The 26,114-nt window shown below is 39.9% G+C and overlaps 1 protein-coding gene across 20 annotated transcripts; it reads right to left on the bottom strand.

Annotated features, from left to right (window-relative positions):
• MARCHF7 (membrane associated ring-CH-type finger 7) lies at nt 1–26,114 on the bottom strand. Of its 20 annotated transcripts, none has more exons than XM_035566012.2 (12): nt 25,940–26,080; nt 21,141–21,297; nt 18,297–18,455; nt 15,494–15,665; nt 13,706–13,873; nt 8,574–9,368; nt 8,252–8,483; nt 7,823–7,992; nt 6,364–6,473; nt 4,811–4,924; nt 2,834–2,882; nt 1–939 (listed from the first exon to the last, which is right to left on the bottom strand). In XM_035566012.2, the coding sequence occupies exons 2-12, from the start codon at nt 21,285–21,287 to the stop codon at nt 914–916; spliced, it is 2,142 nt and encodes a 713-aa protein (XP_035421905.1). In that variant the 5' UTR covers nt 21,288–21,297; nt 25,940–26,080; the 3' UTR covers nt 1–913. The 20 variants fall into 20 exon arrangements, with proteins under 20 accessions (XP_035421905.1, XP_050567429.1, XP_050567434.1 ...); XM_050711472.1 differs by having other exon boundaries at nt 8,252–8,465; nt 25,940–26,073; XM_050711477.1 differs by having other exon boundaries at nt 8,252–8,405; nt 25,940–26,073.

The raw sequence follows: 26,114 nt of genomic DNA, 5'->3' as shown, positions 1-26,114 counted from the left end.
TGCATACCTCATTTTAACTTTATTTATAAAGAAGTGACAACACTAGAAAACACATCGATAACCAGTGCTTTGAACAGTGAAGGTGGGACATAAAAAAGTCTGATTGAACTAACACAAACTTAGGTCTTTTTCGAGTTGCGTATCTGCCAGGAATGCTGAAATGCAAGAGTTTACACCTGCAATATTCCATAATGGAATACCCACATAATATCAAATATAATCTCCAACTTCCAAACCGGTAAATAAAAAAAAAACATCATTAACACTACGTATTAGAAGACCACTGCAAGTTCTTATTGCTTTTTGAGTTAATACTCTTCAAATAAACTGAAAACCAAACAGTCTCTACTGTACCTTGCTCATCCTCCTGCTCATTCATTAACACTGGAAGCAATCAGTTACTATATGAGGCCGCAAAAGAGGCATTAAAAAAAAAGAAAAGAAAAAAAAGCTACTTAGGTACATGGACTTCCCCACCCTCCCTGCCCGCCCTTACCCCAAAACCCACAATAACCACGTAGTGCCAGTAGAGGAGCCAAACTGGATAGACAAAACCAGAAATGTGACTACAGTAAGAAGGAAATAAAGAGAGATATAGCTTTCTTAAATATTCAAAATCTGATGTCTCCCAAAACGAAGCACATCACCATCATTTAAAAAGTGAAGTTGCCTTATATATATACATATACACACATATATCTGATCCTTGCACATGCTGAGTAGTTCTCAAATCCACTGAGTTCCACAGTGCAGCAGTTGATTTTGAATTTAACAGTGCTTCAAAAACTACAGTAATATTCAATGCACTTTTTACTAAGGAGAGCAAAAAACAAATGCACGTTGATGTTGTTCTTGCCAGTTCAGCATTTCTGCAGCACATCCGTTTGTCTCTTGCAACACAGTTCCACCAGCATCAGTCTTCAGAATCATCCTCAGAAGCTGTTGGAACAACACAGTATAATCAGAAGCCTTCATAAAGGTCTGTTAAATTTAGAACTAGAGCACTTTTAGTTTGAAATGAGTAGTGGAAATAAAGGTGATTTCATAATATAAATAGCTGACTGTAATACCGGCCCCAAACCTTGTATAATTTCATAGCTTAATTTTTAAATGCATCTCACATCTGAAAAAACATAGCATTTTTAAATCTTAATTCCACATTACAAACTGCAGTGTCCTCCTGCTGTTCCTCCTCAAAATAAAAGGAAGAAAAAATGATTATGCCAGAGATTCAACTTTTATATAAAGTTCACAGTGGCTAATTCCAACTGTAGTAAGAGGAGAGAGAGTATGTTCAAGCTATGACAGCTGCACCCAACACAGGGGAAGAAATTACTCCTACGGTTAAACTATCTTTATACTAAAATACCTAGAAAAGTTCATTAGTCTAAGCAAACAAATTTCTGACATTTACATTTATATATATATACACATATGTTTTGTGTGTGTGTATATATATATGTATATGTGTGTATATATATATATCTGTTGCTTAACACAATTAAGTGAGTCCTACTTGGAAGCAGCTCCTATCTCCACCCCCATTCTTTCAGTCTATGTAAGATAAAGTCCCCATATGCATAGGATTCTGCTATTGAAACATGAATTAAAGGACAAACACATGCTTGTCAGCTGTGATAAAAACTAAGTACAAACATCTACAATAGGTTTGTAGAGTTAGCTTGTGCCTAACAGGAATTAATCTGTCCTCCAAAGCAAGCTCTGCAGTCTTGAAATTATTTGAATCACGTAATTTGTCCTCTCTCTGAACATAAAGAGGGAAGCAACATTTTTCTCATCACTTCTCCAGCCTCCCAAAAACATTTCTCAGAAGAGAAACATAACTCAAATGGTGTCAATAATAAATTTCAAGTCAGTATTCCTCACCTGCAAGTTAAAGTCTAGGTCAAATACAGATTAAATTGCTGTGTGGAATGCCACTTACTAAGATTAATTTCTACTATGATAAGAATACACATAACTTAAGAATAAATCCTGAATTCCAATCCATCTCTGTTATAGAAAATATTACTTACGTAGTGCTCTGAACGCAGAAATAATCCGCTGCTTCTTGAACTAAACAATCCTCCCCCCCCCAGCATTCCTTATATCATACTCCAAACACGTCCTATTCACTGAAAGCTCAATGCATATACAAAATTTGCATGTTGACAGACAAACAGACACTAGAAAAAAGATAAACCGATTACCTTTCCACTGCCTATTCACAATGCCCAGAAATAATACTCAGATTCAGGCTACATTTACCACAGGTCAGCACACATTTTTCTCACTTCATCGCACTGAAGAACAACTAGGTGAAAAGTAAGCTAATCCTCTACCTTAATTGAGAACTGTTAAATTCATTCAAGAAGTGGACAGTGCTGATCAAAGAATATGTACATCCAAAAAGCGGGGAAAACGAGGTAAACAAAAAGGGCAAGAAAAGTATGGTAATTTAAGCACAGTCAAATTTAGCCTGAAATGCTTCTTTTCTACCAGAACTCATGAAAAGGCTACAGCCTAAAGGTCACCACCATTTCCATAATTAGGTACTACTAGAATGAACTCGCAAAGAATCTTGGTATCACTGGCAGGAAACACTTGCATAGTCTTGCACAGTCATGATGCTATTGGGAAATCCATCGTGGAGAATTAAAATCAGCTCCCACCCAGAATAATTCTACTGATACTGGAAAAAGCACTGGGTAAAGTCAAATTTTCAGTAATTAAGTTTGGTAGTATGAATCATCTTGGCAAAGGAGGATTGCACTCATTTAACTTTGAGTAGATCTAATGGGGGGGGAAGGAGGAGGAGAGGGGAAGCACCTACTTTCAATATCTTCCATATGTGCCTGAAGAGTTCTTGCAAGGTTAATAAACTAGAAACAAGGCAGAGAGAAAGTAGTTTAAAAGTTGCAAAGTTTATGTGCAGTAATTTGCAACACGTTAGCAAAGAAGTTTTCTTCACCTTTTCTTCACTTTTTATATCCCAACGCTTCATTCCAGGTGTTGGTTATCCTAACCCACTTGCTCAACTTACAAAATCAATACAAAATTTAACATAAAGTCCCACATATTAGACTTCAAATTGCTACTGCACAGTTTTTTCAGCTTCCACACTATGTCAAATGCTTCTGTTAGCAGTTAGTGCCTCCCCATCTTCATGACTGTAAGACACATCTATTTTGAGAGTTGCACACACATAAGAAATTGGCAGCTTTGTGAAAACCGTTCCTACAAATTGCAATGCACAAAACCGTAACCCCACAAGGACTTCATTAGTTGAATCCATTTCATTTATTTCACTATTTATATGGCAAAACAGAGCCCTCTGGCTGAACGAGGCTATTGAAAAAAAGCATAAATCCACTGAAGATTATATCCGTAAATATGAAGTTTAAAATCAGGGTAACTATTAGGCAGTAGTGGCAGCTAAATGTTAGAAGAACAGTGACAATCTACATCACTGTTTAAATGATAGGACAGATGCTGACACAGCAAATAAAAGGAAACAAGAATAACCTAAGAGGTTTCCATAGCCCAGTTGTGGTTTCAGTATCAAACGCATATGGGTTATCTTTACTGGTTTAAAATGTAGCATCACACAACTACGTAATGCTGTGCCTGATCAGAAACATTAAGAACATCTTACTTTTGCAATATCCTTGAGGTAATAAACTGTACTGGATGCTGGCTACAGTTAGATTGTGTGTTTTGGAAAATCAGTCATAAAATGGTTTGGGTTGGAAGGGACCTTAAAACTATCTAATTCCAACCCCCTGCCGTGGGCAGGGACACCTCCCACCAGACCAGGCTGCCCAAAGCCCCATTAAACAGCTCCAGGGATGGGGGCATCCACAGCTTCTCCGGGCAACCTGTTCCAGTGCCTCACCACCCTCAGAGTAAAGAATTTCTTCCTAATGGACATTTCATTTGTGAACCACAGAAAATAAGCTATATAACTGGGCATGTACAGAAAGGGGACCACTGTTCTAATGCAGTAAAAGATTTGAGCACAGCCCTGCTTCTACTCCAAAGGCCTACTACCTGCTATGCAAATATTCAAACAAGCTTTAGACAAGCTTTATATTGCCAATTATTTTAAGCAATTTTAAAAAAATATACCTTTCAGGGGATCAGTTGTCGAAGAGCACAGAGATTCACTATCCAGTATCAAATTAACATGTAGAATACAGATTTCTGAAAGAGTCACTATGCAGAAATGATTTTGTACGATAATCTCTTACTGGTCCAAGGTGCACTTACTGCACTTCTAAGTCAAGGCGTTTAAGTGACAAGAATCCAGTCAAACCCAATTATTAAGAGTTTTGACTAATGCCAGAAAATCATCCTATAGCTCGGCAGTTTCAAGTACTTATTTAAGGCTCAGTCCAGCAGCTGGACAAAGCAAGGTCCAGACCTCTGTAATGCAGACTGCCATAATGAGAAAGGTTTGTCAAGTCAGATGGTCCAATGTTCTAAACTGAACGTTGTATACAGAGGAAGATAAACCCTCCAGTTTTGGATAAATACCCAGCAATTATGGTAAGATACACGCAAAGCAATCAGTTACTGATAACCTTGACAAAATTAATTTTGCAACACAGTAACTGAAATAACGTAGTACCCTTCAGTTTCAAATCAAACAGTGTCACTACATTAGACAAATCTAGACCATTTTACATCAAAATCTCTTAATTAACAGTAGTACTTCTTGGGTATCTAGCTCCTAAGTCATTCAAGACAACAATATAGTTCTAAGTTCACTGTATGAGCAATTCCTGACACAAAATTAATGCATACTTACTCTGACACGTGTGCTGGCCTCACTTGCAGTTCCTAGCATATCAGAAAAGCGCTGTTCACATAAGTGTAACAACACTACAAGGTAGAGACCAGAGCTGATAAATTCATAGTCTGCCTTAAAGGAGATCAAAAGAAACATTCAGAATGTTAGCAGTACATTTACATGCGATTCAAGAGGCAGAACAAGAATTCAATTTTATTGGAAGCACTACATATTTGATCTCTAGTTGTTCTAAGGAAGTTAGGGAAATGTAATAGGAAAAAACAAATTAATTACTAAAATGCTATTATACTTGTAGTTCCTCCCACTCACCACAGATCTAACCTGTTATCCTTGAAGATGGATTTTATTTGTGGAACTCTTTCTATTTAAGTCAGTGTGACTAGTTCACAGGTAAGAATCTAAGGAGCAGAGAATTGTACCATTTGAAAAAAAAAAAAAAAAAACCAAAATACTTTGCTGGCTTCTTTTTGGCTTCTTTTCAGTGTTCCCAATACTTTACAGAAAGAAAAAGTGTTGTCTGTAGGTGTTAATAAATATTTCAAGAAATTATTTTCACTGCAATAAAGGAAAATTTTCGAAATGCTACTACTGCTGAATTGATTATTTAGAGTTAATTCTTTAGAAAAAAGCTTTAAAGGCCTTACTTCTATTGAAGTACAGTGACAGTAACCAACACTCAGTAGTGCTAAAATGTAAGATGACAGCACTCTTACGGACTGTTCACGATGTGGCCCAGGTGAAAGGAGCTAGAGTACCAGAGTAAGTTAGCTTACTCTAAACAGTAAGAAAATCAGAGGCTGATGTTTCGCCAAGTTCACACATTTCAAAGTTGGAGTTATTTTTCTGTATTTTCTTTTAACTTCTCAGGTAGGCAAATTTCATTAGTCTTCCTACATTCACAGAATTCAGCCCAGAGAACACAGAAAACCCCCTGAATAGTTCGATATATCAATGCCAGCTTTCTAATATGTATTCATTGTAAAATACTACACAATCCAGTGGTTATAAGATGGTGCATTTTATAAAAAGACAGTAATATCAATGGACCTTTTATTATTATTATTATTTTTTTAATTTAGAAAAGCACTTGAAGGAGCAGCAAGAAGCTCTGTTATAAAAGAAGTTGGTTTTTACACTTTAATCAAAGGAATAAAGTAATAGTTTTAATGGTATGTTTAAAACCAGTGTTTAAAATGTTCTCAAACAAACAAACAAAAACGCTAAAAGGAAAGACACATCATGATTTAATACATGTGAATGCAGGATTTCCACTGCACCTATGTGTCAAAGACACTAGACTGCAAAGATAGATGAAAGACCTGCAGATCTGCACTTAAGGATAAGAGATATAGTACCTTTACTGGAGGCTTAGCAATAGGAAAAAGAAGTAGGATAGAATTTGAATACTGAGGAGATATATCTGTTCCATGGTTTTGTTACTTTACGTGCACATCAGTCCTCCTGAAAAGGGGAAACATTTTCCTTCTCTAAAGAGGAGTGCCCTCCCAACACAAAATCAACACTTACCAAACTAAGCAAAATATACTAACTTGTTCATTCGCATGTGCCCTATAGAGTTCATGAATATCAAAGTCTTCCAGATTCAGATGTAACTTCTCCTTACACAGTTCACAAGTAGTCACTGCTTCCAAAGAAGAACCTGGTTGGGAAGTGCAGGGGGAAGTTAAGAAATCAGTGTCAAGTTGCAACAATCTAAAATACAGGACACAATTATATAAGCACTAAAGACTGTAACTATTTCTTGGTTTTATTTCCCAAAGCAAGGTTAGATGAAACGATGGTCTCTGGTATAAATGTAGTGATCATCTACAACCATCAGAATTTAAATGCTACAGAATGTTTATTCTCTATCAGGCTGCATGTATTTTGCTTCATGTTCAGCCTGGACACCGTACTTCTTGAAAGCCTGGCATAAAATCATTGCTGTTTGGGCTGTTTGAATTCTACACTGTAATCCGGTTATACACAAAAGTAAATACACTAGAATAGTTTAAAGTTATTATTGGAGTAAGATTTTGTCTTGAAGTTCCAGGTCTGAAACTAGTTGTTTCATAAGAAACAAAACAAACAAACCAAGATTATGATGGATTTGTGTCTTAAATTTGTTGATTTCCATCTACAAAGTTGCACACTTCAAATGAAGTTCCCCTACATGCTGAGGCTTTTATTATGTCCTTTCTCTGATGCAGGTCATCTTATGCCGAGTAAACAAACTGCACCTTCCTTTTGTAAAAAGTATTTCATGATCTTCATGTCTCTACCAGGCCATGTATTTTAAGTCTTAAGAATACTGAACTTCAGTTCATTGAACAATTTCTAAGTAATATAAAAAGATCTGTACAGTGTGCAGTTTCTGAAGTGTATCTTAAAAAAAATCTATATTCCTGTTCAACTGCCTCGAACGGGAGTTAAGATATGTTAAAAAATAAAAATAAAAAAGACAATGCATTCAAGAACTGTTGCACTAGAAAAATATTTTTTGATTTTAAAATTCCTGTCGCTCTGCTAAAGTCAGACTGGCTATCAGAGACTTAATAATTAGAACTGCATGCACAGCGAGTTGCTGGGAACAAACTTGCCCAAACTGGTAGAGTAGCCCTTAAAAGTATCTTCTCATGCCCCAGACCTCTGCAATGTTATATTCTGTTTAACATCTTAGTAGGCATTACAAAAAAATGGAGTTCTATAAATGACAGATACCGTTCTTGGAAATAACTCACAAGAGAAAATATGCACACATATGTGCATGCGTACACACATACACATACCAAAAAAGCCTTGAAGTGTTATAATGTTTTTGTTTTTTTTTTTTTTGCTTATTTTATATATATATATATATATATATATATATACACACACACACACACACACTTTTTTCTCCCCAACTGTTGCTTTTTCAAAAATGTGTCTTAATGTCATTAAGAGCAATCGTACTGCTAAGTCTCCCACCATACCCAGACATTTACCACAGTCTGTTGTCTCCTTTACCTGAATTAATCTTGGACTGCAGCCATTTTTTCATACACTCCTGGTGAACATACTGAAGACTTCCAGTGCATTTGCATGGCTCTATTAAAAGGTTGTCAGAACTTGCAGACGACATCTGACAGATTCTACATAAGTCACCCTCTTCATCTTCAGAATCTTCTAAAAGCAGACTGAACAGGAAGGAATATCAACAAAACACTGTGACACGTTTCATGTACGATTTTTTGACAACAATTTCTGTCCTCCAACTGTTCTCAAACCTGTGAGGATTAATACAAGTTTCTCTAAAGACAAAAGCGAGCCTGTAGGTGACAGCTGTGAGTTGCATCCTTCTCTGAAGGAAAGTACCTTTTAACATCAAGGTTACATAAAACCCTCTCATGCTAAGTCAAGTACATTTAATTATCTCAAAAGAACATACTAATTTACCTCTCTTTAATTTTCTGGAGTCTTTCTGGATCTCTTGAAGGTGGTATTTTAGACTTATCACTTTCTTGTCCTTCAGACTGATTCCAGCCAGAGGGAATAATATCTACAGTTATCATAAGATTGTCAGACAGACTGCTTCCTAATGTTGGAGGCACTGCAAAGCGAAAGAGAGAACCAGGCAGAATTCCCGAACTTCTCCTGCTGTGCGTTGAATCTGGTGGGGAGGCAGTAGCTGTAGGAATACCAGATACTGCAGGTGTTGATGGTCTGCTAACAGAAGCCCTAGGCGGGCTATCTGATGCTTCAAGAGAGGTCTCCTCACCTGACTCTCTTCTTCTGAAGACATGTTGCGATCTAGCAGTTGTATCAGAGGTAGAGATCCTTGCAGACTCGTCTCTTCCTTCTCTCCTTCTTCTGGAGAAGAGAGGTGTACATCTGTTCCTCAAAGATGACGACAACCAGGATCCTGTGCTCCTGCTTTCAGAGTCTGGTCTGTAGCTTTCCCCGTCCGAATCAGAGTTAAGATTCTGTGAAATTCCTGATAAACCCCATCTTCGTCTAAGAAAACTAAATCCCTGAGAAGCTTCAGATGTCTGAAGTCCTGGCGTTTCTGGAGTTGCAGCTCCATTAGCACTAGACATGGCAGAAGCTTGAACTCTTGGGACAACAGATGACTCTTCAGAACCTAATGACCTTGTATGCAATGAATCCTGGGTAGATCTTCGAGAGAAAAATGTAGATGACATACTAGATGCTAAACGAGACAGCAGCTGTCTGGTTGTGCGCCTCCCTTCGCTGTCAGCAGCAGCCTCATTTAATGACCTCTGAGAAGATAAAACCCTTTCAGAACCACTTGAGGAAGGAATTTCTTCTCTAATGGCAGTATGAGAAAATGCTGGCTGCATGCTCCTCTGGGGAGATTCCATTTCATTTCTCCTTTGTCTTGAAGAATAGCTCGATCTTGAAGAGTTTATGTTAGAGTCTCTGTTGAAAAAAGATGGCTGACGATCAGAAGGCAACTGTTGGTTCATGGATGCATTCAGCCTCAAAGCGCTTAATGAATTCTCTTTTGGTCTTGCTCCCTCTGCGTATGAAGAGGCAGGCCTATCCTGAAGATCTGTTGCAGGAAAGCAGAGGAAAACTATAACAAGATGTGCTCTAATTCTTACATACCAGATGGATAACTCTTAAATGTCAATGCAAAAGTTCAGGATTTTGTGATCCTTTCACAAAATTGTTTCAAATTTGGCAGGTAAACTCCAGAGCAATATTAAGTTTAAACTTACTTCTCATAATTCTGATGTTAAACTGAAAACAAGCCCATTTTCAGTCTGATAACTCTGTCTGGAATCTAACCCCCCCTAAAATCTTCAGTCTATCAAGGTATGACTCACTGTCTTATACCAATATGAAAACGGTGAACACTAACCATCTGTTAGAAGTTATATAAGAACACTTACATTGAAAAAAAAAAGTCCATATACAGTACTATTTAATAACTTAATGGTCCATTCTGCCTGTATACTGAGAAAGACAGGTTAATTAACATTAATAAACATCAGCAATGTAGCAGACACCAAATCATCTGAAAAAAAAAATGCATGGGAAACATCAAGTATATTCTCCATCTATTACAAGCTACTCTCTGCAGAAGAGCATCACGAACTGCAGTCAAAAACACTGCTTAAAGGTAGCATAAAATTAATGACTTCGGATAACAGAAATTGAATAGTATCTAAATTAAATGTACATCTTAGAATCATAATATTCTACCTCTAGCAAGTCAAACCTTGCTAGTCTGAAGATTTTAGGGGGGGTTATTACATTTCTTTTAAAAAAGAACTAAAACATAAAAATAGTAACCTAAGAACACTGCAACTGCACTAGTTTGGCTAAAATGAGTTAATTAAAAATGTTTTTATAAATACATGAGCAACAAAACTTCGGAGCACTAAACAAAGTCTCAATCCCTTACTGGATGCGAGGGAAAACATAGTGATGAGAGATGAGGCTGAGCTCAAGTACTTAATGCCTTCTTTGCCTCAGTCTTTAGTAAGACTAATTTTTCTCAGGGTACCCAGCCTGCTAAGCTGGAAGACACACAGAACAGAATGAAGCCATTATAACCCAATGGGAAATGGTTAACGATCTACTACACCTCTTGAACTCACACAGATTTATTGGGCCACAAAGGATTCACTCAAGGGTATTGAAAAAGCTGGCGGAAGTGCTCACTAAGCCACTTTGAACAACCTATCAGCAGTCCTGGCTAACCAGTGAGGTCCCATCTGACTGGAGGTTAGCAAATGCAACACCTATCTACATGAAGGGCAGGAAGGAGGACTTGGGGAATTACAGGCCTGTCAGTCTAACCTCAGTGCCAGGCAAGGTCATGGAGCAGATCATCCTGAGTGCTATTGCATGGCATGTACAGGACACCCAGGTGATCAGACCCAGTCAGCGTGGCATTATGAAAGACAGGTCTTACCTGACTGGTACAATCTCCTTCTACGGAGAGATGACACACTTAGCAGACAAAGGAAAGGCTGTGATACTGTTTACTTGGACTTTTACCAAAGCACTTGATACTGTCTCCCACTAACTCTCAGGGCTTGGTTGGATGTACTGTTCACTAGGCAAAAATCTAGAAGGATGTCCAGACAAAGCGTCATTGTGAATGAAATTAAATCTGGTTGGATGTCAGTCATAAGCTGCGTTCCCCAGGGCTCAGTATTAGGCCCAGTTTTGCTTAATAATTTTATCAACAATCTGGATGAGGGGATCAACTGCACCCTCAGTTAAGTTTGCAGATGACACCAAGCTGGGCAGGAGCATTCATCTGTTTGAGGGCAGGAAGACTCTGCAGATTGATCTGGATAGGCTGGATCAACAGGCTGCATCCCATTGTATCGCACTCAACAAGAGTAAATGCCAACTGCCCTGCTTAGGTTGTCACGACAACCCCATGCAGCCATATGTACATATGTATATATATATATATATATATAGGCTTGATAGAGAGTGGTTAGACAGTTGCCCTTCAGAAAAGGACCTGGGGATGCTGGTTGACAGCCAGCTGCAAATGAGCCAATATTGTGCCCATCCTGGCCTCCATCAGAAAAAGTGTGGCCAGCAGGACTAGGGAAGTGACTGTCCCTCTATACTCAACAGTGGTGAGCCTACACCTTGAGTACCATGGTCAGTTTTGAGCCCCTCACTGCAAGAAAGATGTTGAGTTGCTGCAACATGTTTAAAGAATAGCAACAATGCTAGTGAAGGGACTAGAAAACAAGACCTATGAGGAGTGGCTGACGGAACTGGGGCAGTTTAGTCTGTAGAAAAGGAGATTGAGGAAAGACCTCGTTGTTCTCTCCAACTACATGAAAGGAGGTTGTAAGCAAGGTGGGTGTCAGTCTCTCTTCTCAGACAAGAAGTGATAGGACCGTTAGGAAGCAGCCTCAACTTGCAACAGGAGGTTTTAATAAGATATCAGGAAGAATTTCTTCATGGAAACAGTGATTAGGCATTGGAACAGGCTGCCCAGTGATGTGGTGGAGTCATCCTCCCTGGAGATATTTAAGACATGTGGATGTAGCATTTAGGGACATGGTTTAGTGTTGGATAGAGTAGCATTAGGTGATAGTTAGACTTGATAATCTTACGGGTCTTTTCCAATTTAAATGATTCTACAATTCTATCAACTAACTACTGCTTCTCTCAAAGAAATACAACAACTTCAGTTGCAGATCCAGCTATGCAAGCAGCTTAAGCATGATCAAACTACTAATAATCATCCTGTATTACTAATCATAGTTGCTCTCTCAATTACCTTAATCACATATAGCCAGTTAGATAACTATGACCACACGGCCGTCCCCTCCACTGCTTTAAGTATGTTTATTTACATTGTTTTCTTAAAACCATAATTTTTGTCATTACTACATACATTCCTCAACGCAGAATTCTACTGTAGCTCAAGTCTAGGTGACATTAAGTGAAGCAGCTGAGAAGGATAGTCTTCTTTCTCGCAGAATAGCTAGACTTGGCTGGAAAGTGGACAGCAGATGCACGCTAACCTCATAGCAAGGGAAATCACTTTTCATTTCCTTTAACACTCTAAATACTTAACAGGCATTGGTAGATTAAGGTAGGAGGTAGAAGTTTTCTTCAGTTATTCTGAGATTGAAACAGAATCATCTAGGTTGGAAGAGACCTCCAAGACCACCTAGTCCAACCTCTGACCTAACACTAACAAGTCCTTGACTAAACCATATCACTAAGCTCTACATCTAAACATCTTTTAAGCACCTCCAGGGATGGTGACTCAACCACTTCCCTGGGCAGCCCATTGCAATGCCTAACAATCCTTTTGGTAAAGAAGTTCTTCCTAACCTTTCATGTGATTTTTTTTTTTTTACAGGTTCTGCACTGCAATCATATTATTTTATTATTGAAGCTGAGGTTTATGCATCTGGCATATCCTAAGGAAGGAAACATCTACATAGATGCTAAGCATTTGCCATGTGGTTTTGACGACAAAGCAGAGAACACAGTCAGGAGTTACTTTTATAGCACTTGACGGGGGCACTACAGCTAGAAAGGCAGCACAGACAATACAAAGCAAGCCTACCCACCAATCCTTTTCTCCCATTAGGCTCTACCAGGTACACTCCCCATTTTCCACTTATTTAAAGTCATGTAGAGTATGACAACATTAAAACATACTCTTCTGGCAAGGCAAAACTGCAGGATGAGATTTGAAACTGGTTTTTAATCTTTTCTACTCATCTTCTATATATGCAAAAAGATTGTTGTTGTTTTAACTTCTGCATATAAAATACCACTACTGCATCTGCAAAAAGGGTATCGATGAAGACCAATGACTAGCGACCCCCTCAGACCACAACAATCCAAAGAGGGAGAAAGTGAAAGTGACAACACAGAAATTCATACTAGTCCTAGTAGATACCATTGAACAGATCTCTCACTTACTATAGTACATGTATTTATTCACTTGTATTGTCAACGATCTAGCAGTTCTCCCTAATAAACACTCAAAAAACACAATGGAAAGAGATATGGGTGAGTGCCTTGGTGGAAATTCTTTGAGTCAAATAACTTTTTTAATTTATTTCCATGTGGCTAAATAAAAAGAAATCTTAAAATACACAAGGAGAAAGGAGACTTAATGAATATTCACACTGTTACCGTGGCAAACGCTGATACCATTTTCTTATGACTGAATGCATCTATGTAAGCTAGACCATTCATTTATCTTTTGATGGTTTTAGTGAACACGTGAAGAGTGGCCAAACAGCTTTATTTAAAAGAATACCTTTAAATTAAATAGATCTTTTGCCTTGGTGTTTTGAGGAAAATATGAAAAGCACATGGGAAGAAAGTAACAGGCATGCAGCCTATGTGTTTACAAGTTATCATTTTTACAATACATACATGTTGAAGATGAAAAGTCATTGCTTCTGTAACTGTGATCCACCAGATCATTAATGGACATATCTGTTCTTCTTTCTAACTCTCTTCGCTCTCTCACCAGCTCAGTTCCCAGAGAACCGAGCATCACAGATGAAGATCTAGGAATCCTACTATACCTCCAAGAGGCATCTAGGAAAAGAAAATATGCCATGTTTTTATAATAATTTTAAAATCCATTAAAGCTGGTACTTTAGCATGCACTCTGGTTATATTGTATTAAGGGGGAGTTTAGCAATACCATTAAGCTGATCAAGTGGCCAGTTACCAACAAAAAGCTAAGAATACAGCACCACTCCACTGCTGATGGCAACTCACTTAACCATGCAGTTGGTTCTGAAAGCTAACCCAGGAAAAAAAAAGCAGTAATACTTTTGTGAAGAGTCAGACCCTGTAACAGTCATACAGGACAAGAGAAGGGAAGTAGGGTCTTGTATTCCAGTGACAGCTAATTACTAGGTAGCTTCACGTTAGGCAAAACCGCAACTCGAGATTTAATAAATGCTGCCATTCTAATGAAACTTCTTAAGCGTTCCTAAGATTGACTTTCCAAAAAGACATCTGAAGCTTAAGAGCGTTTTAAACACAACTCTTAAGAACAGTGACAAATACTGTTCTTGCTCATATTACAGAGACAAAAGGTAAAAGCTCAATTTGTTTTTCAATAATAGCTCCAACAACTAAATCAGGAACTATACATGCTTAAGCTGTGAACAGAACTCGTTCAAAAAAAAAAAAAATCCTTCATTGGCTCTGAAAAATCCACCATGAATTTATTATACTGTTAACTTCTAAATCCATATTTAGGCATTCATTGGTCAACAGGGTGATGACCAATCCAAAAGTGGACAGACATGTCCCAGATCATAACAATAATGTTAATAATATGACTGCCATTAACACAAGAGTAAGAAAGTATCTACAGTACAGGGTTTTAAGTAAGAACGTATTAAGTTTTATTTGGATAGCCATGTAATTCTATAAAAACAAAATTGGTCTATACACACAAGGTAATCTGAATGGCTCTAAGGGTCTGTTTCAAAACATTCTAGAAATGCTTTCAGTAGAAGCTTGTCATTATTTCCTGGCCTTTAGACCATTGGTAGTATATTGCTTAAATTACAGTTATCCAAGTATTTGCTTAAATTACATCTAACCAAATATCACAGTTATTTACAGCTTTAATGAGAATCTCAGTTTTTCCTGGAAGAGTTCCTCATGTACAATGTTAATTTTTGCCTGGCTTGTAGAAATAGTTTAGGAAAGAAAGTTATTTTTCAGTAGGGCCTGACCCCCTACCAACAACATTCTAACCAGCTATGGCACTATGCTTCTTGAAACGCAGAGCTAAGTACATAAAGATTTTCTTTCTGCTGTAAGACACATGCAGGTTTACTAACACAATTAGTCTCCTGAAATCATACATAACAAGTGCACTCATTCTTTCCTTGAAATCTTAACCACTTCAGATCTATTTGAAACGTGAAGTCCAACTTCACTGCAAATGGAATAGGTACAGCTAATGTTGAAGTTCCATGAGTACTAATGAGTTTTCAAACACATTAACAGCATTCTCACTATTTCATGCACTACTGTCAATGTGAAATTGCTCTTCTATTGACCATGATGTTTTTAATACTGAAGAATAACAGAAACATAGTATTTCAAAGCAAGTTGTTTCCAACTAAGTAAGACCTGATCTTACTCTCAGACAACTCTCATGTAGCTCAGCTCTAGTAATCAGCCTCTCACCTGAAAAGGCAGTCAAGCCATTATTTCTCACAGAAGAGGTAGACGTACAGGACAGCTTAGGTCTCTTTGAATCACTATCTTGCTGCTGGTTATGCAGTCTTGAATATGCTCCCTGAGTTCTCTCAGTCTCACCATAACACCCAGATGTAAAATGAGAGGAGGAAGATGTAGACTGAAATAACACACAAAAAAAAAATATAATTATGGATACAGTATTTCAGGTGTACCTTCCACAGCCTACAATACTGAAAAATAGCATACATAACATAAACCCCACAAGACCAGCAAAGAATAACTTTAAGACGCAAAGTCTTTTTTTATTTAAAAATATTATAGAATTTATGCTTGTGCTCTTGACAGCATTATCAGGTTTATTCAAGGCAGTTCCACATCTAAAGCTGGTTTCTACTACAATCAGCACCTTTTCTTTTTTAGACGGATGACATTTAAAGAGCAGAAAGATAATCCTGACTCTTAAGATATCATAAAAATGCCCAAACATAGGTTTAAGGATCACAAAGCAAAGATAATTTTCTATTTCAGAAATGGCTGTAACTGATTACCTTTATTATTTAGTAGTTTAACAAACCCTGCTCATCTTTTAACAACCTAAAATATACTTAGCTAGGAGGTAGCTCTAGTTTCTATTAAGGTGTTTAGACCAGATGCATTTTGATTACATTAATAACAGAATTGTAGGGGTTGGAAGGGACCTCATGAGATCATCGGGTCCAACCCCCCTGCCAAAGCAGGTTCCCTAGAGCAGGTTGCCCAGGTAGGCATCCAGATGGGCCTTGAATATCTCTAGAGAAGGAGACTCCACAACCTCCCCAGGCAGCCTGTCCCAGTGCTCCGTCACCCTCACTGTGAAATTCTTTCTCATGTTGGTGCAGAACTTTGTGATCCATTTTGTGATCACTGCCCCTGGTCCTGTCCCCACAAACCACTGAAAAGAGGTTGGCCAAATCCCTCTGTCTCTCACACTTAAGGTATTTATAAACATTAATAAGATCCCCTCTCCATCTTCTTTTCTCAAGGCTGAGCAGACCCAAGTCTCTAGGCCTTTCCTCATAGGGGAGATGCTCCAGGCCCTGTATCATCTTTGTGGCCCTCCGCTGGGCTCTTTCCAGGAGATCCCTGTCTTTTTTGTACCGGGAAAGTACAAGCTTTTTTATTAAGCCTAAGCTCAACTGAAATAGTGTAAAAAGTAAAAAACAATTTTTGCAGTATATAGCCTTCCTAGTACTGACGGGAAAAAAAAAAGAGAAAAAGAAAGGAAAGTGTGTTAGCCCATGAAGTTAGTCTGGTTACTCACAGCCAAGATTTTTGGATACCAAAAACTTGACTTTGATCAAACTGTTTGTTCTTCTACCAGACAGTATTTGAAACCAAGCTTGTTAATTGGCCAAACAAATTAACTGTTCACTTGTGTTTTATTTTAATGTTTTTTTCTGAGCTTATGCCAATGCTTTTCATTTTTTGAAATTAGTATCTAATTATTTCCCTTTCCCCATCGTAAAAGACAAGAGGGTCAGACACAGAATCTTACATCACAAACCAAGTATGAAAATAGGTTAATTTTCCCTCAAATTATGTGTTTAACATAATTTATCTTTTAATTGCTTGCTATTTGACAAGTGGAAGTTCAAGCCTTCTGCAATGTTCACCCGCATCAAAACATAATTTAAGAGAAAAATTTATCTTAAAAGGAAAAAAAATCCTCTCACTTCGAAAAGCCAACAGCACTAGCTTAACTGGATATACACGGGCCAACTACAACCAGAGGCTCCAACTATATCTATAGCCATTTACTAGGATTACTCCTGTAGGCCACCATCCCCATAGTTTTCCACACTCCTCACTTTTCTGACCATGCATTCACCTTTTAAGTAAGTGTACGAAAACGGACACCTACTTACGGTTCAAGTATCCTTAGGTACCCAAAAGCCCTCTCAGTTTTCAAGCGAACAGAATTTTCAAGTTTGCTATCTACCCCCAAGGGTCTTCATAGTTGTCTGCTTTACCCCTCTTAAAGCGGGAAATCATCAGGCAGTTGGACTAGATCTCAGAATAGTTCAGTTGGAAAGGACTATCAGTTCTATTTTTATTATTTCTAATGCAACTGGAAGCATTTTATTTTGACTCTGCAGTGCATAAGCAATTCAAAGAAGCAAACTACTTCAGAGTTGTTAAGGGACATTCTGTGGTTCAGTTCTATGATTATGGAGGCCACTTAAGGCAAGCTGTTTAGGCCTGAGCCTTGGATCTCAGTCTGGTGAGAGTTTGGCCTCCATTTTCTTCCACAGTATGCTGCAAGCAGCATGTAACTAACTGTTATGTTACCTGTAAGTATATCTTAAGTTAAGTTTTCTAAAACAGATCCTCCAAACTACGAACTTTGTTCTCAAGTCACAAAGCTGGTAAGGTCCAAAAAAACCACCGTGCCCTAGAAAAAGCCAGTAAAACAATCTGAGTATAAACAATGTTAATTTTGTCATTTGTAGGACTACAGCATGTATAAGACTTCAATCATGCATGCCCTTTTTTCTTTTTGATTGGTCACTTCTTAAGAAACAAATTTGAAGTGAGTGGCTCTACTAGTAGTCAAATTAATATACATTACTATTTTCATCCTCTGAATAATTTCTTAACACTGCCATCTTATTTTCCCTCCATTTTGACTTGGTAAGATCTTCTTACCTAAAAACATTACAGCGAGCTTCTGCTAGCATTTTTTCAGATTGGCAAGGCTACAGTAAAACCCTCTTTTCTTAAAAAGTCATTATGCATTAAAAATTATTACCAGTCTGTTTCTGCTTCCCCAGAATCTTCCAGACCGTGGATGATCAAGTGTCCCTGAGTAGTGAGTTGGAGAGGACGCTGTAAGCTTCCAAGCAGTTTCATGGGTCTCTCTTTCTCCAATTCCCCAGTCTCTACCAGAAGTATTCAATACAGCGGATTCCTGAAGAATAACATGCTTATCATATACATCTTCTAATTCAAAATGAAATGTATATCCGATCTGAATATCGAAAATGCAGGAAAGGGTGGGGTACTAACAAATTGGGAAACGTCCATGAAAAACCTCAAGGTATACCCAATAAGAAATGAGGCAGGTTTACAAGAAAACCGCTGGCAAAAGGAAAGACATTTTTCTATTAATTACCTCCTTTATCTGTCCTCTCATTTCATTGTGGACAATAGGGTTTTTGGGGTGTTACCCCAACTTGCTCCAGAAACAGGACAGAGTTAAGGACCTCGACTTTCAACATGACGAGTTACCATCTTCTTCCATTAAAGCACGCTTGCGTATGTTTTATTTATTTAACTGCTGGGCACTAGTCTCATATAACAAGCTCTCAGGCTATCTTCTATAAATTGGAGTGGAAAAAAGCGATTCAACATGATCCTCTCTGCTATTATTTTCCGTCTGTTTTACCTGGAAAGTATTGTAAAGGTCATTCCTCAGAGTAGAAGCACGTTGCTCAGCACAAAACAGCCAAATGATAATGCATTGCACAGTGTAAATGCTGCAGTTCATGTAATAAATGAAATCAAGTACATAACCCTCCTAATTCCTTAACAGTGGAAAAATACTTTGGTAACTTATCTAGCTTCACAGCTTGACACTACTCTTCCGACCAAAAGCTTTCAGTGTCATCCTGTCTAGACTGGATGGGTCCATAAACCCTATGAAAGAGCAAGACTATTAGATTTTTTATTATTTTTTATTCAGATGGTTTTACCGAGTGATCAGTCTACAAAAAATGGGTAGGAATACAAAAAAATAAATAGATCAAAACTGTCTGAAGACTACCCTTAGACATTCTTTGTAGCCTACATATTAACAAACACATGCAGGCTAGATATAACAAAGTGTAACACGTGGCTATACATGCATCATACTAAAGATAATTAGATGCGTTACTTGTGAAACTATTTCTGGTAAAGGCATTACACAACACAACGCCCCATATCGCTTGTTAGCAGGGACCGAATTCATTACCATTTTATACAATAAATATAAACATTTAGTCATCAAGTTAAAATTCTGCAATTTCAAAGACCAAAACGCCCTTACATTTCTAGTCCCAAAATTTTAGGTGGGAACTGCTGACAGGAGCAGAAACAAAATTAAGATAATCGAACCCAACAGCCTTCTGGTTACTTCTAAATGTCCCAAAATAATTTCTGTATTAGTTTAATCTATACTTACCACAATACTCTTTCAAAGTGAAAGCATCTCCAAAGTATGAATTCTTACTCGAGCATACCTTCATCCCGCGAAAAACCAATTTGGCTGGCACGAAACAGCAAAGGTCTCTGCCACAGCCCTATCCATTGCCAGGTGTAGCTGTACTAACATACTGACAGGACAGTATGATGTAAACCTGAAAGTTCTCCTCTTACCTTTTCTTACAGAAAGCAAAGTGAGTACGTGCTGCAGAGTAGTACATCCTACCGTTAACTCTTAGAACCGCAACGTATTCCTATACATGCATCACTATCCACACATGAAGTATAATGCCCTATTAACATAACATTCCAGTAAAATCCTCACATTCCCTCACCAGAAACACCTATTTACCCAAGTTTAGGACAGCAGTAACTACTGTCAAAACAGATCCATAGTATCATAAAATCATATCATAGAATCACAGAACAGCCGGGGTTGAAGGCGACCTTAAAGATCACATAGTTCCAACCCCCCTGCCATGGGCAGGGACACCACCCACTGGGTCAGGTTGCTCAGGGCCTCGTCCAACCTGGTCTTGAACAGCTGCAAGGATGGGGCATCCACAGCCTCTCTGGGCAACCTGTCCCAGTGCCTCACCACCCTCTGAGTGAGGAATTTCCTCCTAATCTCCAATCTAAACCTCCCCTCTTTTAGTTTAAAGCAAAAGGGTATCAGGATGCCCTTTTCTCAATCAATCAGCTGATTTTTAAAGGTGGAGCTACAAGCAAAAGTAGGTAAAGATGTCAAACCTAGAACTACTAGTTCACGGGTTCACTAGTTCACTAGATTAGCGGACTGAAGCATTTCTCAGACGAGGAGAGGCTGAGAGAGCTGGGCCTGTTTAGCTTGGAGAAGAGAAGACAGAGGGGATCTTATCAACGTATACAAGTATCTGAAGGGAGGGTGTCAAGAGGATGCAGCTGGACTCTTCAGTGGTGCCCAGCAAAAGGACAAGGGGCAACAGGCACAAACTGAAACACAGGAAGTTCCAGCTGAATATGACAAAAACGTTTATTTACTGTAGTAGTGACCGAGCATTGGCACAGGTTGCCCAGAGAGGTTGTGGAGTCTCCCTCTTCGGAGATATTCAGAACCCACCTGGATGCCATCCTGCACAACGTGCTCTAGGTGATCCTGCTTGGCGGGGGGTGTTGGACCCGATGATCTTCAGAGGTGCCTTCCAACCTCAGCCATTCTGTGATTCTGTGAAAACTGTCACTGGCCTGATCGTCAAATCATTGCCTTGTATGATTAATTATGTTTTTTGTTCACAAATGCAAGACCTTGGCTGAGACTTTTCCTTTTAATTCCCCCCGGGGGGGGGAGGGGGCAGGGACTCTAGGGTTTTTCTCTGTGAGAAACAAACATTAAATGAATGTATGCTTCACAGAAAGAGTCAAAACACATTACCTGGTATCCAGAGTCTAATCTCCGTGAAGATTCTCTTGCACTATATGCCCCAGCTAAACTGTTTCCAGTTAATGGTCGGGATGCTATTGGAGCGCTGGAGGCCTGAAGAGATATCCTCCGAGGAATTCTTGAGGGTTTAGATTCCATTTTTTGTACCCTGTAGAAGGACACGCTTATTACTTGTTCTTTCAAAAGCAGGGACCTACACACAAAACATGCGCAATTGTTTTCAAGTGTAACAGAAATATTACTCGCACACAGACACATATTTACACAGAGCTTTGGTCTGGTCAGTAAGATGTGGAAATGAATTCTTTCTCAGGTTTCTGTACCTCTTCCATACACCCCCTCCCATTCACTGTTAGAAAACTAGGAACATAGCTGCTTTTGATATTCTTGTTATTATATTACTTACATTCTTACTCTTATACTGTAAGTGGGACTCCCTTAAGAACTCTGCAGCAGTAACGTTAGCACAAAAATGAACCAGAAGTCACAGAAAGAATCCTCTGGTTTCTTAAAGTCAGAAGTAACTTTTCTGTTAACGTGCCACATCTACAACATGAGAAGATCAACTAACTACTTGCAGAAACTACACTCAGGCTTATTCTTCAGGGTCAGAACTGTGAAACTTCACTTTCCTGTTAAACTACTCTACCCGTCTCAAAGAAATATTTCACTTCTCCAAGACAACTACCATGAAAATTCATTTATAAAACCACAGTATGTGGTCTCACATGTATATACAAATTTATTTTTGAGTTAATATTTGCTCTGTTGGTATTTCTAGGTATTTTAAAACAAATGCTGGTGCCTTTTCCACATGAGAAGTGATCCTGTCATTCCTGTCCTTTAAAGGATATTTCAACTTAACATTGCTTAAGAGCTCTAGATAAATAGATAACTGGTTTTCTAATATTCTTCCTCCTCAGGACAGTACAGAAAGAATTACACCACGAAAAATAGCTCTTAAATAAATTTCACAGCATTACAGCATCCACAGTTGTGTGGTGCAGGAAGAGGTGCATGACAGCTAACGGCTCTTAAAACAGACGGCTGAGAACTGCATCAGTGCAGGTGATTTGCAGAAGTGGTACAATCTGTTTTATTTCACGACTTGTAATTCTGACCTTGCCTTCTGAGAGTAGCAATGGGAAAAAGATGTATTAGGGAAAAAAAAATCAATACAGTACAGTTATTTCCTCATATTCAGCTACGTTCATCCATAACAGTCTCTGAAAAGCTTCTGCAGCAATCCTGACATTCCCAATGCCTGGCTGCAGTTACAAGTTGAGTTCATGTACCCAGGACTACTCAATACTCTCCTGGTAAAAGTTAGTTTGTACAGATGTCCATTGATCAAACTGTTGAACAAGTGAAAAATCCAACTACTGATTTCCTCAAAGGAAGGTTTTTAGCCACTGCTCCGGTACACGTTCAGTCATTAGCTTTACAACGGAGGACACGACATAAAGTAGTCTAAATGCTTAATCTTGCTAGTAGAACTTTTTGTAAAAAAAAAAAAAAAAAAAGAAAGAAAAAAAGAGAAAAAAAGACGTGTAACTTAAAGCATAACAAACATAAGTTTAAGCAAACACTTAAACCAATAGATATAGGTGGATTCTCAGACGGTACAGAAGAGCTACTTGCTTGTAGTAGGGAGAGACATGCCAGTTACTAGATCATACTTCAGACATTAGCAACCCATATGCTTACTTTTGCCAGAGATGATATCTAATCAATTTAGCAAGGTCAATTTAGGAATCTGAACTTCTCATTTGCCTAACCTTGGATTATGAACCTAAAAATCATGCAATGGTTAAGCTTCCCAAGTCACATTTAAACCCCTAAGTAAGTACTGGGCAATAGTATATAACTCTCAAACTTGTAAATACAGTTGTATTGATACTAAAGTTCTGAGCGACATTCCACAGCATAGAAGAGCTCTGTCAATCACATGAATTTAAGGAAATTCACTAACAACAAATCTAATCATCTAAACCACACCACATTCTATAGATTATCTGTGCAATAAAACAATCACATTTCTTTGTAACGTCTGTAACATTAAGGAAGACACTAAGATGGTGGTTACTTTAAGCTCTAGAGTAATCTGTCATAACGCGCACTGCAGGTCTAGTACTTGCCTGAAGCTGCACTAGGTGTGAAGAAGCGATCATTCAAGTTGAAAACTCTGAAGCTAAATTAATCCCATGTCACAGTAATATAGACTACGGTGTGGGTAAGACAAGACAGCTGTAGGTCTTGATGAGATTTGACATCCAAAATAGTGCTTGTCTATATTTTACCTTAACGCAAAGTAAAAGTGGCAGGCTCTATGGGACAGGCATGCAGATTAAGGGATCCAACTTTGTACGATGAAGTACTTGGCTAAGAGTGAAGTTCTGGGCCCCTCAGTTCAGGAAGGACAGGGAACTGCTTGAGAGAGTCCCATGCAGAGCCATGAGGATGATTAAGGGAGTGGAGCATCTCCCTTACGGGGGAAGGCTGAGGGAGCTGGGTCTCTTTAGCTTGGAGAAGAGGAGACTGAGGGGTGACCTTGTTTATATTTATAAATATGTAAAGGGCGAGTGTCAGGAAGACGGAGCCAGGCTCTTCTTGGTGACACCCAATGACAGGACAAGGGGCAATGAGTGCAAGCTGGAACATAGGAGGTTCCGCTTAAGTATGACACAAAACTTTTTCACGGTGAGGGTGACAGAGCACTGGAACAGGCTGCCCAGGGGGGCTGTGGAGTCTCCTTCCCTGGATATATTCAAAACCCGCCTGGACACGTTCCTGTGTGACCTGATCTGGGTGTTCCTCCTCCGGCAGGGGGACTGGACTAGGTGATCTTTCAAGGTCCCTTCCAATCCCTAACATTCTGTGATTCTGTGATCTCGCCATTTAAAAAAATCATTATTTAAGTCACAAGAATACTCGCCTGAAAGGGGAAACATCAGTTTTACAGGGTATTTCGGCATTAAAATGGTTCCCTTTTACAATATCACAGTACCTTGAGGTGTGTTTTTTTTGTCTGTTTGTTTTTGTTTTGAACAAACGCAATGTCACTCAAGTTTAAAACCTCAAACATTTTCTTTACGTGCAAAGAAATTCACCAAACCCCAACTGATGATTAACATGCTGTAGCAAGTTCTATAATGATGAAGTAGTCATTTGAATTTACACAGAAGGCAGTGAGACTGAAAAATGCTTAAACAACTTTTTTAAGGAACAAATAAGAAAAAATCGCGTTACAACCTGAACTGGTTTAAAAGGCTGTTGTTGCCAGAAAGGAAAACAACACCTTACTCAAATACAACACCTGCCACATCCTTCATCGTGCAACCTCAACTCACTATCTTGACAAACCACATTTCTGGCTTCTCTGTGACTTCCATATTTTGATACTACTCATGCTGCTATCCGACAATTTGTGGATGGGCTATACAGCAGAGAAATAGGAAATGGAGTAGGGTGTGAGAAACACTCATCAAAGCATAATATTACATCAGCTCATACAGTGGTATTCAACTCTGCACACAAAACACCATGGAAGAATCTGGGCTCCTGTGTTTTCAGGTGCAAGGCACTACACGATGCATCTCAAGACTGGGTAAAAACACAACTTCTGAAGTCAAAGTTTAAATTTCAGTTGTACACGGAAAAGAGATGACCATGTTTTATCTGGGAGGTGGAGCTGAACTGCCTATTTTGAATAGACAGCTCTAACACCCTGCCCTTCTTAAGCTGTGATTCCTCCAACTACTAGATCAACTAGATCTAACCTAGCCACAGACAGACATTAACCAATTGAAACCAAAATTGATAGCTCTTTACAGGAAAGCTGAGTAATTTCAAAAGGTAAATATAACACCAAACGTTTAAAATTGGGACTTCTCACTTCTTCTCTGGTGGCCTAACCCCCCTCTACCGAGAGAGGAGGGAGAGATCTGATGTATTCTGTCCACCAGCAAGGGAGGCCCTTACTAGCTACCACACCTTCTGCTAACAGCTTAAAGCATTCTTGTATCCTCACTCAGAGCGCTGTACACGCCTCACTCCCAGCCCATAAACGGAGGCTTTCTACCTTTGAACTACGTGGTGATGCTACTAGTTAAAACTTGAACTTTTACGGCTACAGGCTTCTGTATCCTTTGACGCAATACACAACCGGTGACCCAATTCCTGATCGCGCGGCCTTCCTCCACCTTTGCTCACGAAATATGTCTTATCGACAAGCCACGTAGACCTCGGGGGCTATTTCCTCCGGCCGCGCGACACGTTGCTCACGATTTTTTCCCAACCTGCAGCCGCAAGATCGGCAGCACCTCGACAGCCTCCCCGGGTCAAGAAAGACACCTGCCAGAGCCGACCGCCTCCCCGCGCCGCCGCGGCGGGTGCCAGCACCCCTGCCGCTCCCGCCCCGGAGCCGGGGCCCCGCGCAGCGGCACGGCGCCGCCCCGCGGCCGGCGGGGGGAGGCCGGGGGCCGGCGGCCGCGCCCGGCCTGGCCCCGAGGGCGGCGCCGAGCGCTCTGCCCCCACCCCGCGAGGCAGGGGCGCCCCCAGGAGGCGAGGGGCGCGGGGGCCCGGGGCGCGGCGGCGGAGCTCTCGGAGGCGCCTTCCCGCCAGAAGCGCTCTGCGGGGCCGGGGACGAGGGAGCCGAGGGCCGGCCCCGACACAAAATGGTTCCCCGGCCCCGAGCCGCGGGCTCCAGGCGGCGCGCGGGCCCGAGCCGAGCCCCCAGGGCAGGGCCATCCCCCCCCCCACCCCGAGGCCGCGGCCGAGCCCCTACTCACTGCCGCGGGCGCGCACACCCAGGGTCACCGGAGGAGCCGGGCCCGCAGGCGTCCTCGCCGAGCCAGCCGCCTCTCCCCGCAGCACAATGGCGACGGCGCCGGGCCCCCACGGCTGTCAGTCACCCCCTGCGCCCCGCCCGTGCCCGGCTCTCGCGAGAGCGGCCGCGGCAGCACC

Source organism: Cygnus atratus, chromosome 6 (genome assembly GCF_013377495.2).
Source record: "Cygnus atratus isolate AKBS03 ecotype Queensland, Australia chromosome 6, CAtr_DNAZoo_HiC_assembly, whole genome shotgun sequence".
NCBI classification, from domain to species: Eukaryota; Metazoa; Chordata; class Aves; order Anseriformes; family Anatidae; genus Cygnus; species Cygnus atratus.
Note: the sequence above shows the minus strand (reverse complement) of the source record. Positions and strands in the feature narration are given on the sequence as shown.